This window comes from Protobothrops mucrosquamatus, unplaced genomic scaffold (assembly GCF_001527695.2).
Source record: "Protobothrops mucrosquamatus isolate PMUCROS unplaced genomic scaffold, P.Mucros_1.0 scaffold267, whole genome shotgun sequence".
Lineage (NCBI taxonomy): Eukaryota > Metazoa > Chordata > Lepidosauria > Squamata > Viperidae > Protobothrops > Protobothrops mucrosquamatus.
In genome coordinates this window covers 248,004-271,239 of record NW_015386612.1, presented here as the reverse complement: position 1 = coordinate 271,239, position 23,236 = coordinate 248,004, and the positions used below count along the sequence as shown (strand labels likewise).

Here is a 23,236-nt window from a genome sequence, read left to right as displayed (position 1 = left end):
TCTCTCTCTGGGATTGCTACGGCGGAACCGTTCAGCCTAAGAGTCCACTGCCGAGGATGCGCCTTGTGGCGTCGGCTTTTCACACCGGCTCCTCGCCTCGGCCAAGGAAACGGCACGGGGGCTTTCTGCCGCGCTGACGAGGTCGGTGTTTTTTGTGTCTGCCGATCGCCTGGAAGGGAAAGGCGGGCCATCGCGCCAGGCTTTTGGAACGAGGGGGAGGCGAGGCGAGACCCGGCGAATCGGTTGCGTATCTCGGGTGTGCGTGAAGGAGAGAAGCGTGTTTGTTTGTCCGTTTGTTTTTATCTATCCGAGGAGGTCTTCCGAAGTTTAACATCGTCGGGAAAGTCACGTCGAGCTCTCTTCTCTACTTTGCAAGACCGGGCTGTTTACCAACCTGCTGAGCCCGGGCAGCGGCGGGAAGCAGAAGAGGCGTTTCTTCCAACTCCTCGGAATCTCTTCTTGGGGTTGGGGGGGCGGTATTGGTTCCAGTCTGGTTCCTTTTCGCTTGGCCGGGAGCCCCGGGCCGTCGATGCATTCCCCGCCTCGTCGCTTCAGTTCTGTGGCCGTTTGCTTCCAGCCCGCCCAAAAGGAGAAATAATCCTTCTGCTATCTTGGTTGGCCAGACGAGGGCCGTTTCCTTCCACCTCGGGGCTTTGCTCCCGGCGCTACCGAGGCACTTGTTGCTGCAGCTCCTCGCTGGGGTTTGGGAGGCTTGAGGAGGCTTCCTTTCCTCCCTCCAAAATAAGGGCGGGTGTTCAGCCGAGCTCCGTCCCGCCAGCCCCCCTCAGGGCGCAGCTGGTGCAGGGCCTCTCTCTGCTCCTTTCCCCGCTGTTTCTGGGCCAGAAGGAATAAAGGTTATTATAGAAGCACTTCTGGCCCACCTAACCTAATCTATGATCAGCTCCGTGTGTGTCTCATCTTACCGTGGGCGCAAATCAGGGAACAAGCCATCTTCCAAAACATGCCTGAAGGAAGAGATGGGCAAAGGAGAAGAGTCAGACAAGATCACGATCAACGTGGGGGGCACCCGGCATGAGACCTACAAGAGCACTTTGCGCACCCTGCCTGGAACCCGCCTGGCTTGGCTGGCAGACCCCGATGCCCAGAGCAATTTTGACTTTGACGGGCAAAGCAATGAGTTTTTCTTTGACCGCCACCCAGGCATTTTCTCTTACGTGTTGAATTACTACCGCACGGGCAAACTACACTGCCCGGCAGACATCTGTGGGCCCCTCTTTGAAGAGGAGCTGACCTACTGGGGCATTGACGAGACTGATGTGGAGCCCTGCTGCTGGATGACTTATCGGCAGCACCGGGATGCTGAGGAAGCCCTGGATATCTTTGAGAGCCCTGAGCCTGGCAGTGGGCTGGCTGGGGAAGAGACTGAAGATGAAGGGGCCCGGGAGATGACCCTTCAACACCTGGGCATGGAGGATAGGCCTCCTGGGGCCGCAGGAGGAGGAGGAGGAAGTGGCTGTTGCCGCAACTGGCAGCCTAAGATGTGGGCACTTTTTGAGGATCCCTATTCATCAAAGGCAGCCCGGGTGAGTCATTAAGAGAGGGCAGGGAAACCGGAGACCCGGTTTCCTAGGGTGGATAGGCGGGAGGGTAGGCATGTGCCCCACTTCTAATGCTTAGAATACAGTTTGATGCCCTTCTGATATGTAGGACTACAAGTCCCATCATTCCTAGGCAACATTACCAGTGACCAGTTAGGGTGAAAGGCACTGTGTTGTAGCATATCTGATTGAGGAAGATTGAATTAGTCACTTGGGACTGGGGCCATGCAAAACAAAAAGGGGGCCCCTCCCCTCCATGGTTTTTTTTTTATGGATTTAATAGTTGCTTTACATTTCAAGCTCTCAAAAGTTTTTCAGTGGAGCTCTTCATCTGAGAGCGACCCCTGCTTGCTCTGGTGCTTCTCTTATTTTCCCCTTTATTTGCCTTTTCTGATACAGGTGACCTGTCTTGCTCTTGCTCTTTCATTGTGTATGTGTTTTTATTGTGCATGGTGAATACCTAGCTATTTTATATTCCCAAGTTATTTATCAGTACTGCACAACTCTCTGCAGAGAAGAACAGAGCTTATATTTAGGAGTCTCTTTGGAGGGTTGGAAAACTCTGCTTACCAGCATGTCCTTTTCCTCCCATTGAATCCAACATTTGACAGAATTTGGAGAAGCCTAATAAGATTTTTTTTTCTTTGTATATTCTTTTTTTTCTAGCTGCCGGATTGCCAGGCAGAATTTACTAGTGGTATAAGATCTAGTATACATCAGAACAAGGATAGTACTGATAGTCCCCTTGGTATTAATCAGACATTTCTGGTTCTCCATTGTTAAACAATAATAAGAGCAAAATGATTTTTCTGCTGAAATTAGGTGGCTAAAATACAAGTAAGCTTTGTGCAGTCATGAGTGGACCTTTGCCTAAAAGAACTGTACTCTGAGTTTAACTCGGTACAGAAGATTTCCTCTTAAACTGAGAGACATCCAACAGGGCTCCATCAAGAAAGATTTCATTCGTCCAAATCTGTTCATCTCTAGCAAACAAAGTTCTATTGTGTTTGCCCGTCTACAGAACTCCACATACACCTGCACAACAAACATCAAAGAAACTTACTAGACTTAATTTTGACCTACCTTTTTCTTTCTATTGTGCTATGTTTTCCTATAGTTTCCCCATATCTGAATGAATTCACCCTTAATATTTTCAGTAAAATGCAAACAAATCAGCAATACCTGGATGGTAGAAATTGAGGTCTAATAGAAATCCCTGTGTTAGTTTTCTAACTTTTCTTTGCTCTTCCTTATAATTTTTTTTTATAAGTTCAATTTTGCGATACAGGCAAACTCTTGATTTTACATTCAAGAAATAAATATCCATATATCTGCTTTAGAACATAGAATAACAGGATCGGAAGGGACCTTGCAGATCTTTTAGTCCCATCCCCTGCTCAATCTTTTCTTGAAAGCCTCCATTGATGAATTTCTTAGTCATATGGTATATATACATTTTGCCATATATATTCTGAGCTTTCCATCTTGTGTATAACACTTGGATAAAGAACATAGTAAGATTTAAAAGTGTAAACTTTGAACCTAGTTTTGCCTCTCAAAAAGTTCACCTCAAAATGTATATTCCATAGGGAGGGTTAACTGGGAAGTGTCAATAAAATTTATCCAAAATATTTTCTGTCACCTAAATTCAGACAATTTAGGGGTTCATATCCCCAAAAGATTCATTTTAGATGGAATTTATAACCTATTTATAATGTATAAGTCTCAAAGATCACAGATTTCTACTGTTGATCAGAAGATATAAACAGATTTGTTGAAAACCATCTTCTAGATTTTTCTGCATCACCTTTGGCTGAATCTTGCCTACATTAGAAAAAAAAAATCTGTGACTTTTTTCCATGGCTGGGAGATGAAAAGTTGATCATAGATGAGAAATGAACAATTTTGCTAATAAGGATCACCAATATCAAGCAAATGGAGAGTGAGGACAGCCTCTTTCCAGCTTGTTATGAATCCATAAAAACATGGTTATTTCATTTCAGTTTTCCCTCAGTAGCTAACTACCTTTTTAAACCTTCCATTTTCTTTTTTTTAAAAGGAAAGAATCAGTGTTATTAATTAGGAAAATATTTCAACCTGTTGGAGAAGATAAAAATAAGTGATCCAATATCAAGGTCAGATAAAGAATCTGGAAAGGGCACAGAGCCATTACGTAAGAACATCCAACATTGCCTAAATTAAGGGAGACAAAATATATATTAGCATCCGGCCAGCCTGTCCTGGTTGATTTCACTGCACTCTAAAAGAATTGACAACACTTGGCAATTGAGGTTCCATTCTTCTTCATTTCCAGGCTTCTTCCCAACTATGATAAGGATTTTAAAAAATCTAGAAAAAAATCAGCAAAGCTATCTCAACATTTATCAAGTACCTATTCTAATATCAGCACTGGATTCAAAAAGAATGTTTAAACAGTGAGTAAAACATGAATAGGATATCTTGCAAAGTCCTTTTATAATTAACTAGTGCAGAAAAACCCTTTTTCCTAAGAAGTTCTATTGGAAAGGCATATGAACACCTTATTGTGACAGCCATGAGGCTGTCAGAATATATCTATTTGTTCATAAACTCACTATGGCCGTCTGCCTTCCATCCATCCCTCATTATGCAACAGCCATTTTGTTGACTCCCACTCTCTTCATCTTCCTGTAGGGCATTATTTTTCAAATTTGGCAACATTAAGACACTGGACTTCCAACTCCTAGAATTCCCCAATTATAGTTGATCTTAATGTTGCCAACTTTGAAAAGTATTGCAGTAGAACCACCAAGGGCATAATATAACCTGCCAGACAGAATCTCAAGAAGTTTCCTTCATAAACCTGATTGTGGGGTAGTTTCCCCAAACTGACAATGGAGAGAAAAACACTCCTAGCAAGGAAAACAAACCCGTTCATGAGGGGAAAAAGCATCAGTGAAGGAAACAGCTGTCCTTCATCACAAGGCGCCCCATAGGGAGTTGATGGGAGCCTAGTAGAGGAAAATGACCAAGGACAGGAACTTAAGCCATATCTTTGACTTCCAGCACAAGCATCCAGGATAGGCAGACCACAGAAAAGAGAGCAGCAAACATCATTAGACTCTGCCATCATGTGTATCAACATGCAAGTAGAGCTCTTGTTATTAGGAACCTCACTATTTGTGTAGATATAGGAGTGAGTGTGTGAAAGCTTTCAGAGTTTCAGCATGAGAGGCACCTGTGGCCGTCTTTCCCCCCCACTGGTATCCTTGATGGCTGGCATGCCAGAACTCCAAGGGTAAGTTCTATAATGGAGAATCATGGCAACAGACTGGTACACCTCTGTTTCGCACATGATTTGCTTCATTGTACTTTGTTGAATGGACCATAGCTGACTGGGTTCACAGTTCATAATAAATCTTGAATTATAGTTCAAAAATTGCATGGGTGAATTCACACAACATCAAAACCAAACATGTTATGGCTTAGCATGTTGGATAAACCTGGTTATTCAACATATGGATTGAGGAAATGGGAGAATAAGCATACTGTAGTCTTATATTTCAGTAAAAACTGATTATCTATGAAATGATTTGAGAGCAAATTATCAATGGTAAGGAAAGTGCCTGGGCTCAATTCTGCCTTGGGACATGACTTCTAATTTGCACAGTTTGCTCCTAATCCTAGATTATGTGAGTTCCAGCAGGTAGGAATGTTTCTTGTATTCTAGCACAGTTTTGATACCTTTTAAGAGTAAAGCTTGACTTGAAGAAGACTTTATTTATTTATTTATTTGTTATTAGGCTTTTAATCACTCTTTAATTTTAGTCTTGATTTTAAAACTTTTTAATATTTTGTAGTCTACTTTTTCTTAGCTACTGAAGTAGAAAGAAAACATATACTGTAGCTGGATTAAATAGAAACAGTTAAGACTCATATACAGAATACCACACATTTTAAATGTATACACAAATGTACAGTTATATTTCTTCAAGAAAGTTAACATTCCACAATTCAAGTGATTACAGTGTTTGATTACACTAATCATCTCCTTCTAACTAAGCTCATAATGGAGAGGGGGGAGCTATTACATCAATTCTGTCCAACTTTTCTCTAGTTCAAAAGCATCTCTGTAACATAATTCATTTTTTTTACAAGGCTGATTTGCTGGATGTCCAGCACACCATGGGCAGTAGTAGTTTTACTGTTTATTTGTAAGGTAGAAAGCCTGCATGCATTGACTTGGATAATTTATGCCATGGCATATGTTATAATAGTAAGCAAGTAGTCTCATTTGCCTTGTGCAAGCAGTTTGGGTGTCCATGAAACCACTGAGAGCCATGATGTAGGATGAAGCTTCTCCATTATTGCTTCCAGGCTTTGGAACTACCCACCACATAAGCCACTTAGACTAGCCCTTTGGCACACAAAGTTTTTAATAGATGGTTCAAAAGATCAGATAGCTTTGGATCAATTATATCTTCCTTTGTGCAGGGTGTACCGTTTGCCACTTCTGAATTACTCGCCAAAGTTTTTGATAAAGCAGTTTCTATACGAATGATGGGTCCTTTGTAGTTTTTGTTGAAAGAAATGGCAAATGGAAGAGCTTTGCTACATATTGGAGGAGGAGGGATAGTCCAGGGTGGTCTTCTTCAGCTGCCACTACAGATGGTCTTTGTTGAAGGCACCCAGCTAGAATCATGATGGCAAGGATTGCAATTTCGATGGGAGAAGGCAGAAGGGGGTTCTAAAACAAAATGAGATGGAATCAACTTTGTTTCACATGATGTCATGCTTAGAAGTGAGGGGACCATTTACAACACCTCTTTGAAACCTTCAGCAAAGCACTCCTTTGAAACTTTGTTCAACCTTTAAATTAAATTAAATTGATAACATTCCAAATTGAGCACTGTAATACTATACTCTTCTGGAGCTAAATAGGAAGGCTATCCACAAGCCCCCATTGCTTCCGAAGGAGACAACTAAATTTATTGAGTTTATAGAATCAATTTACACCAGAATTCTTCAGCTAACAAGGAGTGTCCATTGTACCTTCCTCTGACTGTATGCTATGTCTCCTCTTCTTATAAACAAAGATGCTTTAAAAAAAAATCACAGTTCTATCCAGTGTTTGTTTACAGTGCTCTCTCTGGCTCTGGCTTGTTTATTTGGCTTTTGATAGCTTGTTTCGACAGTAGAAAATCAAAGTCCCTGGATCAGGAAGCATACTAAATTGCAGATACATGGAATTGTCCAAGGTGTGTTAATTATACTGGTTTCAGGAGGAACAAGTGGATATTGCTCATTTTGAAAAATTCTGGTTTAGTATGTCATATAAATATAATGGGTAGCATGTTTCCAGATTCAAGAATTGAGCTTTGATTTATAAATGCTATTTATTTCAAGATTAGGGAATGAAAGAAAATTGGACCTGTAATATGCCTTCATCTCATACCAATCTCATACCATATCTTCCTATTGAAAGGGGAAGAATCCCTTGGAAATGATCACAGAGAGGTCACAATATTAAGGAAGGCAATTTTTTGCCACTATTTCTGATACATATTATACTAGTATTAAAAACATATGTTTTGCCAACATTCTGTTTATTTTTGGGCTGCTGATTTTAAATTAATTTTAAAGTAAAAAACAATTTTATGGAAGTGTACACCTTAGCAGAATTATTTTGACCTGTCCTTTTATATAAGTGTATTTACTAAAGGAGAGAGAGGGGGGGAAATTCCAGTTTAGTATGTCATATAAATATAATGGATAGCATGTTTCCAGATTTAAGAACTGAGCTTAAGAATGCTCAAGTAAGAATTGGGTTGTTGTTTTATGGTTATTTTTTTAATAGGCTCTTTTGTGGGACTTGGAGGAAAAGATAGCATGGAGATAAATAAAGTTACTGGCATTCCTTTCTTCATTTGTACCTTCAGACTACCATTTCCATCCAGAAAACAGAGTTATATTAGTGTCCTTTTGAGTTGATTTTCACAATATGCCACTGTAATGGTTATAGGTTAACCCAGGGGTCTTCAAACTTGGCTCTTTTATGACTTGTGGACTTCAACTCCCAGAATTCCTCAGCCAGGCACACGTGCCTGGCTGAGGAATTCTGGGAGTTGAAGTCCACAAGTCATAAAAGAGCCAAGTTTGAAGACCCCTGGGTTAACCAATGCCATAGAGGAGAATTGAAAACCTCTTGGCTTTTGGAACATGCTGGTTACTAATTCAGTAAGAGTGCTTGATAGGGTTGATGAAAATGGTGCATATTTGTTTGCATGTTTTTGTACTAGTTTTACATTTGTCCCAGTTACACAGCTTTTGAAATATCCTGCATTTTGAGGAGCTGCAGCCAAGAATTTCTCTTTAGAAAACAGGCTGGAAATGCTATTAAGGGGGTATCACTGAGTAGGTTCAATGTCATTTAAGCAAGGTAAATCGAAACAGCTGATTTTTTAAGTGTGTTTAAGTCTTATTTTCTTAAAGTCTCAGTACAATTGATTGTATTGCTAGATCCTGTATTTAATGGTGTTTTAAAATCAGATTAGATATAGAGTTTGCATTTGTTGTTCTGTTACACAATCACTGATTGCTTAATTGGAAATGAGACTTAGTTACCATAAGCCACAGGTTATGATACCGGCATATGAGAAACCATTGTGGGGAGAAGATAGAAAACAGTGACTGTATAATAATAAAAATTGGCAATTATTTCCATAACATGGAATAAAACAGTTCTGTTCAGTAATAACCAGTGTTTCCCTTTAGAAATTCCTCATTTTCTAAACTTGTTTGATATGTGATGTGAGTGATTGTTGATCAGAGGAGGCAAACCTGCAGCTCCCTTGGGTATTTAACTAGTTTTACTATATATCGAAATATGCTTGCACATATACAGAAAAAGCAAAATGGAAATACATTAAGTGATAAATAATCACATTTTATAAGTGATATATCAGTTCCATCCAAAAAGCATGTTGTAGGTTTGATTATAAAAGACTCTTAGATTATTTTTCTAAGTAACATGAAAATTCCAATTAGTAGTAAAACTATTGTATAGGGTAGCAAATAGTTTCCTGGATTAACAAATAAGTAACATGATTTTAAATAATAGTCTCCTTATTCTTTTGAATCATCAGAGCTTTGCTGCCACTGCTCATGAAATAAAGCAGAGAAGTAGCTATCTTGCATATTCATATAAGTGTTAATTCCTCCCTTTGTTGGCAAACTAATCTGCAAAGGAAAATGAACATAAATGAGGCTGGAGCAGAAGCAAATGTAATCAGTCGCAGCTGGGCAATTGAATTCTCTGTTTATTGTTACTATCAGGGGAAGGTGTTAGATTAACCTTTGGGATGGAAGGTAAAACCAAATTTGCCAATAAATTTTACTGTTGTCTGCGAGATGACAAATTTCATGCTGCAAAAGAATTGAACTGAATTAAGAGAAGCTGAATCTCATTTGCTCAGTCTGTGTCTTAACACCTGGGTACAAATATATTTATTATTATTCCTATTACTATTGTACAGTTTAGTGAGGCTAACTTAAAAGTAAAATCTATAGAATTGGAACACGAATCACTTGTTTCTACCTTATGATTTATGATTGTAACTATAATTTATGATCTATGACATCACTTTGTTGTTTGTAATGTACACTGAGAGCTTATGCACCGGAGACAAATTCCTTGTGTGTCTGATCACACTTGGCCAATAAAGAATATTCTATGAATAGTTCTAATAGATGGGAAGATTGAAAACTGGGAAGATTGAAAACTGATGGTTTACAATGTAGGAAAGAGAAGAAGAGGGCTCTATAAACTGTATAAGCATGAGATTAGGTCTCATCCTAGATTCAAATGAAGCATGCTTCTTTATTCCAAGCTTTCTTTGTAATGGTTAAAATGAAAAAGGTAGAGAATAAAAGTTTTAAAACTTGTAATCGTGTTTCTTAGATTGCTTTTCTTCACCCATAGTTCTTTTAACCACTGAGCATATTTTTCCCTTCTTTTCCAGATCATTGCCTTTGCTTCACTTTTTTTTATTCTAGTATCCATCACAACTTTTTGTCTGGAGACACATGAAGCCTTCATCATAGATACCAATGTGACTGAGACCCTAGTAGTGGGCAACACAACTGAGATTGTTGTAATGAAAAAGATGGAGACAGAGCCTATTCTCACCTGTATTGAAGGAGTTTGTGTGCTGTGGTTCACTCTAGAGTTTCTGGTGCGCATTGTTTGCTGCCCGGATAAATTGATCTTCATTAAGAACCTTCTTAACATCATTGACTTTGTAGCCATCCTACCCTTCTATTTAGAGGTGGGACTCAGTGGCCTATCATCCAAAGCTGCACGGGATGTGCTGGGCTTCCTGAGGGTAGTTCGTTTTGTCAGAATCCTCCGAATTTTCAAGCTGACCCGCCATTTTGTGGGACTTCGGGTGTTGGGCCATACCCTCCGGGCCAGTACCAATGAATTCCTCCTTCTCATCATCTTCCTGGCTCTAGGAGTTTTGATTTTTGCTACCATGATCTATTATGCCGAAAGGATTGGTGCCAAGCCATCTGATCCTAGTGGTAGTGACCATACCCACTTTAAGAATATCCCCATAGGATTTTGGTGGGCAGTGGTAACTATGACAACTTTGGGTTATGGAGACATGTATCCCAAAACTTGGTCAGGCATGTTGGTGGGAGCTCTTTGTGCCCTGGCTGGTGTTCTTACCATTGCTATGCCTGTTCCAGTCATTGTCAACAACTTCGGAATGTATTATTCATTGGCCATGGCAAAGCAAAAGCTCCCAAAGAAGAAGAAGAAGCACATACCCCGTCCAGCACCACTTGAGTCTCCAACGTTCTGCAAATCAGAGGACAACTCACCTCACAACAGTATTCAGAGTTACAACAGTCCTATAGCGGCAGCAACAGCAGCTGGTGTGATGGAGAGGAAAAGATCAGGTGAGATGTAAGATTTCAGGCTAACCAAAACCCATAAATAGAGAGAAGTGGTAAGAAGATTCTGGACATAAATTTGTGGATGTGTAAAGCAGTGGCTCTAAAAGAAGTATATGTTATGTAAGATTATATATACATATGGTGTAGGGCAGAGATCCCCAACCTTTTGGGCACCAGGGACCTGTTCTGTGGAGAGAGGTTTTTCTGCAGACTGGAGAGTGCGTGGTTTTGTGTGCTGCCTGCATCTCATGGATAGGGCTTTGCTTGTTTGTGTGGACCAGTTGCTGGCATGCCACAGCCCAGTACTGGTCCACGGACCAGGGGTTGGGGACCTCTGGTGTAGGGTATCATTTGGATAAAGGTATGTTGTTTGGGGAGAGCACAGAGAATTTTTCCTCTAATTATTGATCTTAACTATACTTACAATAGTGACCACAGGGAGAGAATTAGAGAAATGGGATCACTAGGCCAGACTGAGTTTTGTCCATTTTAGAAGATAAATAAATACAAGTCTGTCTAAAAAGGATAATTTCCCACCCTACTTTGAACAACAGTTTACATCCAGCTATCATACTTCACACAGTGGCATACATAAGATTTCCAGAGTCCAAAATTGCTTGGTGCCTACTTCCTTTAATATGTAAAGTCATGCTCGTTGCAATCTAATGTTGCATTTAAGTGGTCTATCATGCCTGCTCTGTTTGAATGATCTCCATTCTTCTTAAGCATTGATTAACCATCTGACCTTTTCTACAGCAATAAGTCTCTGAGGATTGTCTTTGGAGTCCTAAGCCAGTCATGCAAGTCATAATGGTCTGTTCTCTGGAGTGTGCAGTTAAGAGCCTTCCAGTAAATGACTTCAGAATGGACTGCATGGGGTGTGGTTGGTACATACATAGTTGTACATCTCAAACTCAGATGTGCAGAGGAATGAGAGCAACTCAATGCATTTTGGTACGTGAAACGGAAGCGGAGATGGCTCCTCCTTTTCACATATCTTATCCAAAAGCTGCTCTTTTGACACTTAATACAGAAAATCCCATGCTTCTTTTTCTCTAATTAAAACTACTTATTAATAAAGTAAGACTGAGTTCATATGTTTCACTAGCTGTATGTTCACTTGATGTACTTACTTACTCATCCCAATACACTAAACCGTGAAGTAATCATGTGTACTGAGTTTGTGGAACATTTGAATACTGGGCTCTTTTCTGGTTCAGTGTATCGTGCAAACACCATTTAGTCATATGGCCATGGGCATTCTTTTGATTTTGTCTTAGTACAGTGGTTCTCAACCTTTGGGTCGGGACCCCATTTGGGGTCGATCGACCATTTCATGGGGGTCGCCAAGCAAGGCTGTCCGCCATTTTTTTTGTCTGCCATTTTTTTTGTCCGCCATTTTTCCCCCTTTTCCAGCGGGTGCCTTACCTCCCTTGGGCTGGGCCAGCTGGTGGTTGGCCTGCTCCGTCTCTGCCGCTTGCCAGCTACGCCTTGGCCAGCGCAGGGGGCGGAACCACACATGCGCGGCGCTCCCGGGCAGGGAAAGTCCTCAACTTACGACCGGTTGGGTAGTCCTCAACTTACGACTGGTTTAGTCCTCGACTTATGACCAGTTTAGTCCTCGACTTACGACCGGTTTAGTCCTCGACTTATGACCGGTTGGGGTTGCGGCATTAAAAAGGTTGAGAACCACTGTCTTAGTATATTGTCTCAATCCAGTTATTATGACCCCTGAACACCATGGCTTGTTCTACTATATTTTAGTGAGATGGTAGATATAGGCTATGATATATATACTGAGAATAATAGGGTCTTATTTTAGAGAACTCAATGTTAGAAATTGTACTTTAGCTGGTGGAAGAAAAAGAAAAGTCAGTGGAGGAAAGTTTTTGTAATCTTTAGGACCTGTAAGCCTTTTTTGCTACTATCAACCTATTAAAGACAGCTTGCATCTTAGGACAGAAGGACTAGAAAGTAAGACAAAACTTTTTTAATACTAGTTTATACTGGTTTGATCTGATGTGTTGTGGGAAACAGCAAGGAGCAGAGATTGAAAAAGACAAATCTTCTTCAGCATGCTAGAGTCTGGACCAAGAAGCAACAGCATTTCTGCTTGAGGGATTCCCAGTGGCTGAGGGTACCTCTCCATCATCACCAGTTGTATATATGTGTTGATGGCATGTAGCAGCAGCTTAGCAGAATTGTGAAGAAAATGACTGATTCTCTGGCCCGGGAGATGGGAGATGGGATGATTGCCTGCGGCCCTTCAGGCCATCAGTTGGACAGCAGCAAGGACAGCAGAGTATGAAGGGTGTGCTGAAGCCTTGGTCTTCACCTGCAAAGGTTGCTTCCTTAAATACAGGGGTCTTCAAACTTGGCCCTTTTATGACTTGTGGACTTCAACTCCCAGAATTCCTCAGCCAGGCACGTGTGCCTGGCTGAGGAATTCTGGGAGTTGAAGTCCACAAGTCATAAAAAGGCCAAGTTTGAAGACCCCTGCTTAAATACCTCATTATATGGCCAGGCTGGAATAGACTTGGCTTGAATGGTATGTCTCTATATTTCAATAACAAACAAAATTAAACCTTAAAAAGAAAATCTCAGCTCTGAGGAGCACTTTGTTTTCCCCTAGTGCAACACATGTAACAGAAAGCAAATCTTTTCATTATTTTAACTTTTCAGTTTCTTCCAGTTTGTAACTGAAAGCCAATGAAATAATTTCAGCAATTGGATTAACAGACTGTGCAACGTTGCTGGGTAAACATGTTGACTAAGCCATCGGCCTGATTCAAAAGTCACTTTTAATCATTGTTTACTGAATAAGCCCCAGTTAGCTAGATTCATACTACACTAAGCTACACACAATAATTTATCACTCACAAGGACTGGTTTCACACAGAATGTAAGTGAAAACCAAATAAGTCATATTTGGGCTTAATTCAAATTGTGTACCCAATCTATAACACCTTTTCCCCCACCTATTGTCTTCCCAGTGTGTTAGAACAAAGCCCTCGTTGTTTCCCGCCTGGACTATTGCAACACTGTCTACATGGGGCTTCCCTTGAGGTGCACCTGGAGGCTCCAGCTAGTTCAGAATGCGGCTGCGCGTGGGATTCTGGGGGCCTCTAGATACTCCCATGTAACACCTCTCCTGCGCGAGCTGCACTGGCTGCCTGTGGCCTTCCGGGTGCGCTTCAAGGTGTTAGTAACAACCTTTAAAGCGCTCCATGGCAACGGACCTAGGTATTTGCAAGACCGCCTTCTACCAAACACCTTCCTCTGACCAGTCCGCTCCCACAGAGAGGGCCTCCTTAGGGTGCCGTTGGCCAGTCAATGCGGGCTGGTGACCCCCAGGGGGAGAGCCTTCTCTGTGGCAGCTCCTGCCCTCTGGAATGACCTACCCCCCGACCTACGTACAGTTGTGGACCTGCGCCTTTTTCGCCGAGCCCTGAAAACCCATCTATTCCGGGCGGGCAGCCTGGCGTAGCTTTAATTATGTTTTAGTAAAGGTTTTATATAAGGTATTTTAGAGCAGGCCTTTTATTTAATTTGATTTTAGAATAGAAATTTGAGTATATTTATTGTGATTTTTATCATCGCCTGTCTACCGCCCTGAGTCCCGTGAGGGAGATAGAGCGGTATACAAATTCAAATAAATAAATAAATAAATAAAATAAATCTCTTGTCACTTGACAGAAGTTTGATGATTATCCAAATCCTGTGAAATCTTTCCTCATCTTATGGCTTTGCAGTTGTGTTGGGATTACAGCAGTCTGGGATTTCAATACATTTAATATATTAGGCTGAGGAAGGCTGCTCTGTTACTCATAACTTAAGGGACCCAGATATGGTACAACTTTCATCAGTTGCAAAGACTGAGCTTCTGGATGAATCTCCCAGCAAGAAGACTGAGACACGAGGTATGAGCAGGTCATTTGTATCATTTTTTTCAGTCTCAGATAAGGAATATTCATGAGAAGTAAAGATTTAGCCTGGAACAACTTTATCAGTACTTGAGTGTTACATTTACTATATTATGAGTGATATCTGACTATACGTTCATGAACAGAATGCTGTTTCTAGAAAACTTCAGTTTCTGTGGAAACCACCCTGCAGTCACCGTAGCATTAATACACAGTGCATGTTTATAGACATTTTCTGTAAGCTGTGTCTCTTGAAACATAGGGGTATATATAGGACTGATGTTTTGATACTTTCTCCCCTCAATATTAGTGGATTCACCATCATATATTGGTGAAAGGACTTAATGCCAAACTCCAGTCAAGAAGGTGAGAAATTGATTCCAATATACTTTGGAAATGACACTAAAAATGAAAATGCTGCCTCTCCTGGATTATGCCATATAATCTTTTATATACAGTATATATAAATTATTCATTTTCCTGTTGCCAAAGCAGGTGCAGATTTGGCTAATTCTGGCTTCAAAAGTTGATCTTTCTTTTCTTTCTTTCTTTCTTTCTTTCTTTCTTTCTTTCTTTCTTTCTTTCTTTCTTTCTTTCTTTCTTTCTTTCTTCCTTCCTTCCTTCCTTCCTTCCTTCCTTCCTTTCTTTCTTTCTTTCTTTCTTTCTTTCTTTCTTTCTTTCTTTCTCCTTCTAAGACACCAAGCAGAATGGAGATGCCAATGTGGTTCTGTCAGATGAAGATCAACCTCTTTCGTCACCGCAAGAGGAGAAGCAGCTCATGAGAGGCTCAAGTACCAGGGACAAAAACAAGAAAGCAGCAACCTGCTTTCTCCTGAGCACTGGGGATTTCTCTTGTGCTGCTGATGGTAGCATCCGGAAAGGTATGAAGGAGATTGCAAGATGTGTGTTGGTGAATGGAGGGAAAGTTGTGAAATATTAAATAATATACATGGGGCCTGTTTTGCAGTTGGCTGTAACTGACAAACAATGGCAATGCTACTTTTGAAAAGCAGTTGACCTCTCTGCATTTTCTCGGTTTGTGATAAGAGTTGATCGGTAGAGACCCAAGCTATATTTCTATAACCTTTCCTAAGCAATAGTAAACCTAAAAGCTATAGCTTTTCCCTCCCATTTTGTTTTTGCCTTGGTTCTGTCGGTTGACTTCTTTTTGCACTGGCTCTGGCAAGCAAGAAGGTAAGGATTAAGGGAAAAAAGGATGGGAGAAGCAGCAGTTGCCTTCTCCCCTGCTGCATTGTAAAGTTTAAATTATTATAATATAGAGTAAGGACCTTGGTTTGTGATGCCCACATGCCCCCCCAATACACATGATGGCTGGGCTCAAGGGAACGATACTTTCCTCTAATCTATATCTTATTCAAAAGAAGAAGAACCAGTCCACCAGGCATTCCTAAACCACTTACACATACAATCTTTTGTTTCATCTTCAGCTGTTGGGTTAGCAAAATCCTATCTAGCTTGCCTTTCAGAAGTTCAGATAACCCTCATGATTCCCAACTTCATGCTGATTGAGAATTCTGGAAGTTGTATGCTATCCTTCACCTCATAAAGTACCTGGTTGCAGAAGGCTGACTTTAAGCCTTTACGACTTCTAATAGAATTGAATAATTTTTGTCTACTTCTTTCTTTAGTCTTCATGAAACCTTGGGAGATAACATCTTTGATTATGAGATACCAAATGCATTTTTTCTTCAGATATCTGTTTTTCCATTTCCATTTGTTATTCTTTAATGTCATTTTGCATTGTACTTTGGTGTGTTTTAGATTAAGCACCTATCTGGCACTGTGGTGAAACCCAGCAGAGTAGAGGAGGAGAAATACCAGGGTTGGAAGATGGGATAATAGAGTAAAAACATTGCATTGTATGTTCACAAGCATGGGAGTAAATTAATAATTGCTTAACAAAGCATTTTCTGATTTAAAAATAAATCTGAAATTGCATTCTTAAACAAAGCAGCACACAGAATGAAACATAGAGGGCAAAAGTAATTAGCAATGCATTTGGTACAAAGTCACGTCAGGAGTTTAGAGTAGAGAGATGTTTGTCTTAGTGGCATCATGTCACTTTTCTTTTACCATTTTTTTTATTTCTGTTCTTAACATCTAATCTTACAAACAAGCTTAAATGTTTTTTTCTTAAAATGTAGTGTAGTTTTATGGAATCAGATATGAACAGCCTAGCACCGTGGTGGCAAACCTATGGCACGCATGCCACAGGTGGCACGCAGAGTCGTCTCTGTGGGCACGCGTGCCGTCGCCCCAGTGCTAGGCCTTCAGCTGGGTTTTATAAAACCTTTTCGCTTTAGGCCTCTGCAGCCGTGTGGAAAAAAAAAAGGTTCAATCAATTAATTTCAACTTCTCGGGGGAAAAAAAGATCTTGCAAAGTTGGAATTGATTGGTTGAACTTTTCAGTCCCACCCTGTCTGCCGTTACCACTGCAGCCCCGCCCACCCAATGGCCACACCCACCCAATGGGCCACGCCCACCCGGCACCCAACAATACATAAGTGGGTTTTGGGTTGCAGTTTGGGCACTCGGTCTCTAAAAGGTTCGCCATCACTGGCCTAGCATCATAGGATATATGTATTTCTATAAAATCCAGCTTAATTTTGGCATCTCCAGATGGGTCTGAGATAGATTTTCTGTCCCAAAACTTAGAAAGTCTCTGCTGGTCATTGTAGATATTATTGGGCTAAATGAATTGATTGGTTAAGAAATGGCTTCCTGAGTTCCAGATAAATAATGCAGAGCCTGTTTTAATATCTGCAACATCTAGATATGAAGCTCACTCTATGCTGGACCTTTCTGATTCACGCAGCAAACAGGGACATGAATGGTCTGTGCAGTCTTCAGAGATGGCCACTCACAGTGAAGATTTGTGCATGTCCTGAAAGAAACAATTTGTAAAGAAACTTTGTAGAATATATTAATATTCAGGTGTGGGTGGGTGAGGGAAGTTGCAATCAAGTCAGAGTGGAACACAACAGAAAACATTTCAGATTTCATCCTTCAAGTAGCCCTCAGCTTTAAAATGTTGGAAATAGTCAGGTCAAACCTCTACTAAGAATTAGCTGCTTGGAAGAGGAATAGATGGACTGCTTAATTCTGTTTATTTCAATGTTATCCCTTCCCCAAATTATCCCTAAATAAATTAGTTTTTTAGGAGATAAAGGTTTGCCCATCCATACTTTCATAGGATTGGGTAGTTTGGGACCAACAAATGAAAGAGTAAGACATATTTAGGGGAGATTATTTTAAATAGCAATAGCTTTTAGACCTCTCTAAGCGGTTTACAGAGTCAGCATATCGCCCCTCACCCCAACAATCAGGCTTCTCATTTTACCGACCTCGGAAGGATGGAAGGCTGAGTCAACCTTGAGCTGGTCAGAATCAAAGGAATCAAACTCCTGGCAATGAGAGCACAGTTAGCCTGTAGTACTGCATTCTAACCACTGCATCACCACGGCTCTTTATGGCAGTGGAATTTGAGGGGTAAGGATGGCAGATGGGGGTGGGAGGTTTTACATGTATAGCCTTTTAAAAACTTACACTTTGGAAAGATTATTTTATGGATTTTGGCAATTTACATAATTATCATTTCTAAAGAGCAGGTGAACAAACTGAGAATCATATGTAGTCAAATATACAATGAATGTGCCTGTTTGCATAATCTAATGCACAATACGAATTGCTCAAATTCATGCCTATGAATATAGAAGGATCTAATGTAAGTAAATATCAGATAAAGGCATATGCGTGGTCCTGGCTTCATTTCACAGGCTTCCTATTTTCATAGTTTTACATCGTTACATGGAATCATGAATTTTATCAGGTTGATGATGATGATGATAACCTTTATTGTCATTTTTTACTGTGGGCACAATGACACACATTAAAAATGAAATTTAGTTTCTTGCTCTCAAACTGTTGATAGCTTCCCACTCTTGTAGGTTTGAGCAATCATAAACTAAAGGTAAACATGTAAGCAGACACATATAGTTACTGAAATGAGTAATTCACCATAAGGCTATATAGTTCATTCCATGTGCATGGGGTCCTATATTACCACTTGTAACTGTGCCTATATGCAGTATGGGTAGCTGCACGTGGAGAATGCTGAACTTCTAAAACTGTTGGATATGAGAGAATAATATCCCCTATCTTTCTGTGATGCATCCAAACAGAGGATTCCCAGGAATACTAATGAAAGGACACATATTTATATCTTTCTATTTAACAGACTTCTTTTAATGGTTAAAAACATAGCAAAAATAGGAGGGAAACACAAGAAGTCACTCGGCCTATGTTTGAGGCAGTACACTTATACAATAAAGGATACGTCTAAAAGCACTAATGGTGGCACAGATCTCTTTATGCATCTAGTCAGTTACTTGGCAACAAACAAATGCATTTTTATGCATATAGAATGACTTCTAACTAGCATCTGTACATATTGCTGGGAAAGTTGCTTATCTAACTTGTGCTCTTAAAAATCAGCACAAAAATTATTAAAATGCGCTCTTCGTGACCATTTACCATTTCCCCAACAGGTATGTCAGTGTAGCTTGCTACCAGACCCCATTGTTTGTCCTCATCCTTTTTGAAATAAATCATACTTTGGAGGTGGTAGGCAACTTGTGGCACTCCGGATTTTGCTGTATTACACAACTCCTAGAATTATTGGTCACAGTACCTAGAAGTGCTGAGAGTTACTGTACATTTCCACAGCATCTGGAATGTGCTGATTCCCAGGGTTTGTACATATGTAAATATACAGTTGATTTGATATAAAGATCGTGTTTTTTTCTATGATTCCATGAAAACAGGACAGCTGCTGTTTCAAAGCCTTTATTCCATCCGTTTCCTTTTTGCATTAGTAGGTTGCCTTATAAAACCTAAAGCCACAATACAAATATAAAATTCAATTGGATGTCCATGAAACCAGAGCACAAAATGTTTTATTTTGTTCCTCTACTGCTCTTCTTGCCCACCTTACTGTGCTGTGTACTGTTAGTTTGACCCAGGACAGACCCGGGAGAAGACAAAGCAAATTGTCTTTTCTCTTCTCTTCAAACTCGGTGAAGTCTGCCAACACTATTCACTCTTTTCCTATTCTCTCTCAATCTTCTTCCTCTCTCTGGTCTTTCAGAAGGAAGGAGGGGGATGACACTATGGGTCTTGATATGACTCATCTGGCTTTAGGATGCAATTGTTAAAGGGCTTCTCACTGAGAAACTGAACGCCAGTGTTTTAAAGAAGAGCATAAGCTGTGTCTGGGTTGTTATTAAAGTCAAGAAGCATAGATGGCATTTTCACCTTAAAGTTATCGTTGGGCAGAGACTTTCAATCCTAGAAAAAAAAGGCTGAAAATAATAAAGGCTACTAGGAGATTTGAGTAGAGCACGGGTAGTCAACCTTGGCTCAGCTGGCTCAGGAATTCTGGGAGTTGAAGTCCACGAGTCATAAAAGAGCCAAGGTTGACTACCCCTGGAGTAGAGGATCTCTCAAATTCTGCTCTCTGCCTGCTGTATTCTGTTTTGAAGGTGACCTATGTACCCCCGATTCTAATGGAAGGAGACAAAGATGCAAGATTTTAGCCACGTGTATAAACCATATGCTTTGATAGCTGTGAATGAATTCCTCTGCCTTGTATGTACTGTGAGTAATATGCTGTTTAAATCCAGCAGGTTTGTGAGGCATTTGTTCCATAACGGTGTGTTTTGGCATTGTGTGATTTGACTAATTAAGTGTATTCATTTGCTCATTAAGCTCTCAATTCTCGGTAGGTAATGAGTCATGCAAGAAATATGCTGAATGCTGTATATACTTTATTCAGCTGAGGGAAACAATACAGTTTCAGATAATCGGTGTAGTGGTAAGGCACTGATGATATATGTGGCTCCTATTTTCATTGGGGTATCCGAGAAGAAAATATCATTATTTGTAATGGGCCCAACTATGGACCAGCCTCAGTGTGGGATACTGTTTTGCAATCTGAAAGCCACATAGCCAGCATTTCATTGCTTCATCAGTTTTGTGTGCATGTGCAAGTTCCTTCTGTGCAAGCTTTATGAAACTGAATAGGATTGAAAATAGCCTCACTGTAGATTGAAAACATTTCCTTTGGTAGAACCACAATGTATAAACATTTCTGCAAATACAAGGTTAAACACACAAGTGGCCCAATTTAACACAAAGGGTAGATTCAGGGTTCTCCTTTATCTGAAAAAGGCAGTGAAATCTTCCAGCTTTAGATTCAGCCAGCCCAAACGTTCTGGTTATTCAAGGTGCAGGGAACTCTGTTCAAAACAAGAGGATAATGCCATTAACCACCAAGGTAGAATTTTACCTCCTGAAGTCAGTGCAAATAAAAGCAAAAACTGGAATACATAATCTAATTCCCCTTTTATTTATAATTCAGTCATGTATTTAATATATCTTATCCAAAGAATGAAGATTATAATTCTTAAAATTATAATTCAGCATTCCATTATCAGTTTTCCATCCAAAGTCTACTGTTTCCTTCCAAGCCTCTTTGCAAATGTGATTCTGCCAAAAGGACTAAAACCAAAGAATTCATGAGGATTATTCATTCATGTCTACAGTACTCAAAAGGAAAATAAATGTTAATGAAAGTATTATGGGGCTGTAGCTAGAATATGCTAATAATGACTGACTACAAAAGAGAACAGGACTTTTCAGTACCTTACCTACAATTATTCTTGGCTCTTCAAATCAAAGCATATTTCTTGAAATTCCATTTATTAAATAGAGTGTCCACTTGTGCATGACGGTGCAAAATGGTTTGAGATGACATAACATCCTTAACTTAGTTTTAGAACGGTTTGAGTGCTCAGCATTCTTTCTCACCCAATTATATTTAAATAAAACTAAATGTATTTTTCTATAACAATTGTCTTTTGAAAATAAACTTTTAAATTTCCAGTGATTTTTTAAAATAAATTCTGATATCTGCCATGCACTTCTTTACCTCAGAAACCCTAAAAACTGCTGATGTAAAAGTAAAGTAAAGATTACCCACTAATCTAAAAGAGATCATTCTACTTTGCCTAATTTTTGATACATGTAGTCCTCAACTTATGACCACAATTGAGCCCAAAATTTCCATTGCTAAGCGGGATATTTGCTAAGTGAATTTTGCCCCATTTTGAAACCTTTGTTGCTACAGTACTGTACTGCTACAGTAGTTGTGCAGTAAATCATTGCAGTTGTTATGTTGGTAACACAGTTGTTAAGTGAATCTGGCTTCCCCATTGATTTTGCTTGCCATAAGATTTATTTCACAAGGTGATCACATGACCCTGGGACACTGCAATCGTCATAAACACATGCCGGTTGCCAAGTGTCTAAATTTTGATCATGTAACCACAGGGATACTGCAATGGTTGTAGGTGTGAAAAACCTACAAACCTACAAAAAGTCCCTTTTTTCAGTGCTGTTGTAACTTTGAACAGTCACTAAACAAATGGTTGTAAGTTGAGGGCTATCTATGTACAGTACATATGATCAGAGTGATGGCTTGTATTGTTTCCTTGTTGATAATGTGTGAGACCGTTACTGGAATTCCTGCTATTTCTGATTGAGGAAATGTTATTTTAGGAACCCTGTTTGTTCACACTTTTCCTTTGTGCAGCTTCACTGAAATAATATCCAAGCCAGCGGTGCCCTTTAGACCTTTATGTCTGACCAGGATAACAGGATTCTATGGAAGAGAGAAAATACAGTAGGTGCCATTTAGAGATCAAGTAGCTGACTTGTATAATATCTGATAATATATTTTTGTGCCTGCAAATTGGGATGTTTTCACTTTGCAGGATATCAGAGAGCAATTGAGGGAGGCAGGAGCAAGATTTTCTATCTTTCTCATTCGTATGCAAAGATACATTTTTGCCTTTCCTGCGGTTTGAAAAAACAGTTTTGTACAAGCTTAAAGTTGGATTCTGATTTGAAAATTTGCTGTTTTTAATTTTATGACATTTTAGCCTGGGGTTCTGTAGATTTCTTATATATTATTTTATACATCTTTACATCCCATTGATTCATAACATGTTCTTTCAGGAATCTGCATTTTAAATTTCAGCTGTTAGAGAAAACAGTAAAAACAGTTGTCAACTGCCCTTACTTTAAAGCAATCCTATGATTGATTGATCAGTTGATTAAATTTTTATGCTGCCCATCTCTCCTACAAGGTGATTGTTTTACATAATATCTCCCTCTTCTATGTTAGACACTGACCTTTGGCCTTGAGTCATAGTGCATTGAATGCTCAGCTGATTTTTGCTTTGGAGTCTTTGGTAGTCTCCCAGTGTGGTTGTTTGCTTGTAGACATTTCATCATCACTCCTAGTGAGCGTGAGGTTTTCTCCCTTTTTATATACAATAGTTTGACTTGCCAGGTATAGTTTTTTTCCTTGGCAATTTTTATCAGAAACTATAAAGGAGAAAACCACACCCCCGCCAATTCTGGCAGGACTGCTGCATATAAACAGGATGCAAACCCACAGACGCTAGCACTGAGGTTACCTAGTTGGATAATGAAACATCTGTAAACAACAATAAAGCTTAGAAAACACCAAAGACTCCATTGTTCAACTCTGGGCTACAGATATTCTGTTCCATTGGAAGCTTTGCTTTTGCAGGCTCAGGTAGGCAGATAGGTGGGATGTGAGGAAAGAGAGATTTATGAATTATTGGAGGGCTAGTACACCTGAGTAGTGATAGTTTAATGGCCAGCAGTTGTATAGATTTGGGCATTCGCTATTCCTTGATTGGTGTC

At 40.0% G+C, this 23,236-nt stretch overlaps 1 protein-coding gene across 1 annotated transcript in view; it reads left to right on the top strand.

Moving 5' to 3' along the window:
• Nucleotides 1-893: 893 nt before the first annotated feature.
• Nucleotides 894-23,236, top strand: part of KCNC4 (potassium voltage-gated channel subfamily C member 4) — a 29,431-nt gene continuing 7,088 nt past the window's right edge. The window contains exons 1-3 of the mRNA XM_015814611.1: nt 894-1,544; nt 9,560-10,502; nt 15,118-15,303. Coding sequence (XP_015670097.1) covers nt 894-1,544; nt 9,560-10,502; nt 15,118-15,303 — 1,780 coding nt within the window. The remainder of the gene's footprint in view (nt 1,545-9,559; nt 10,503-15,117; nt 15,304-23,236) is intronic.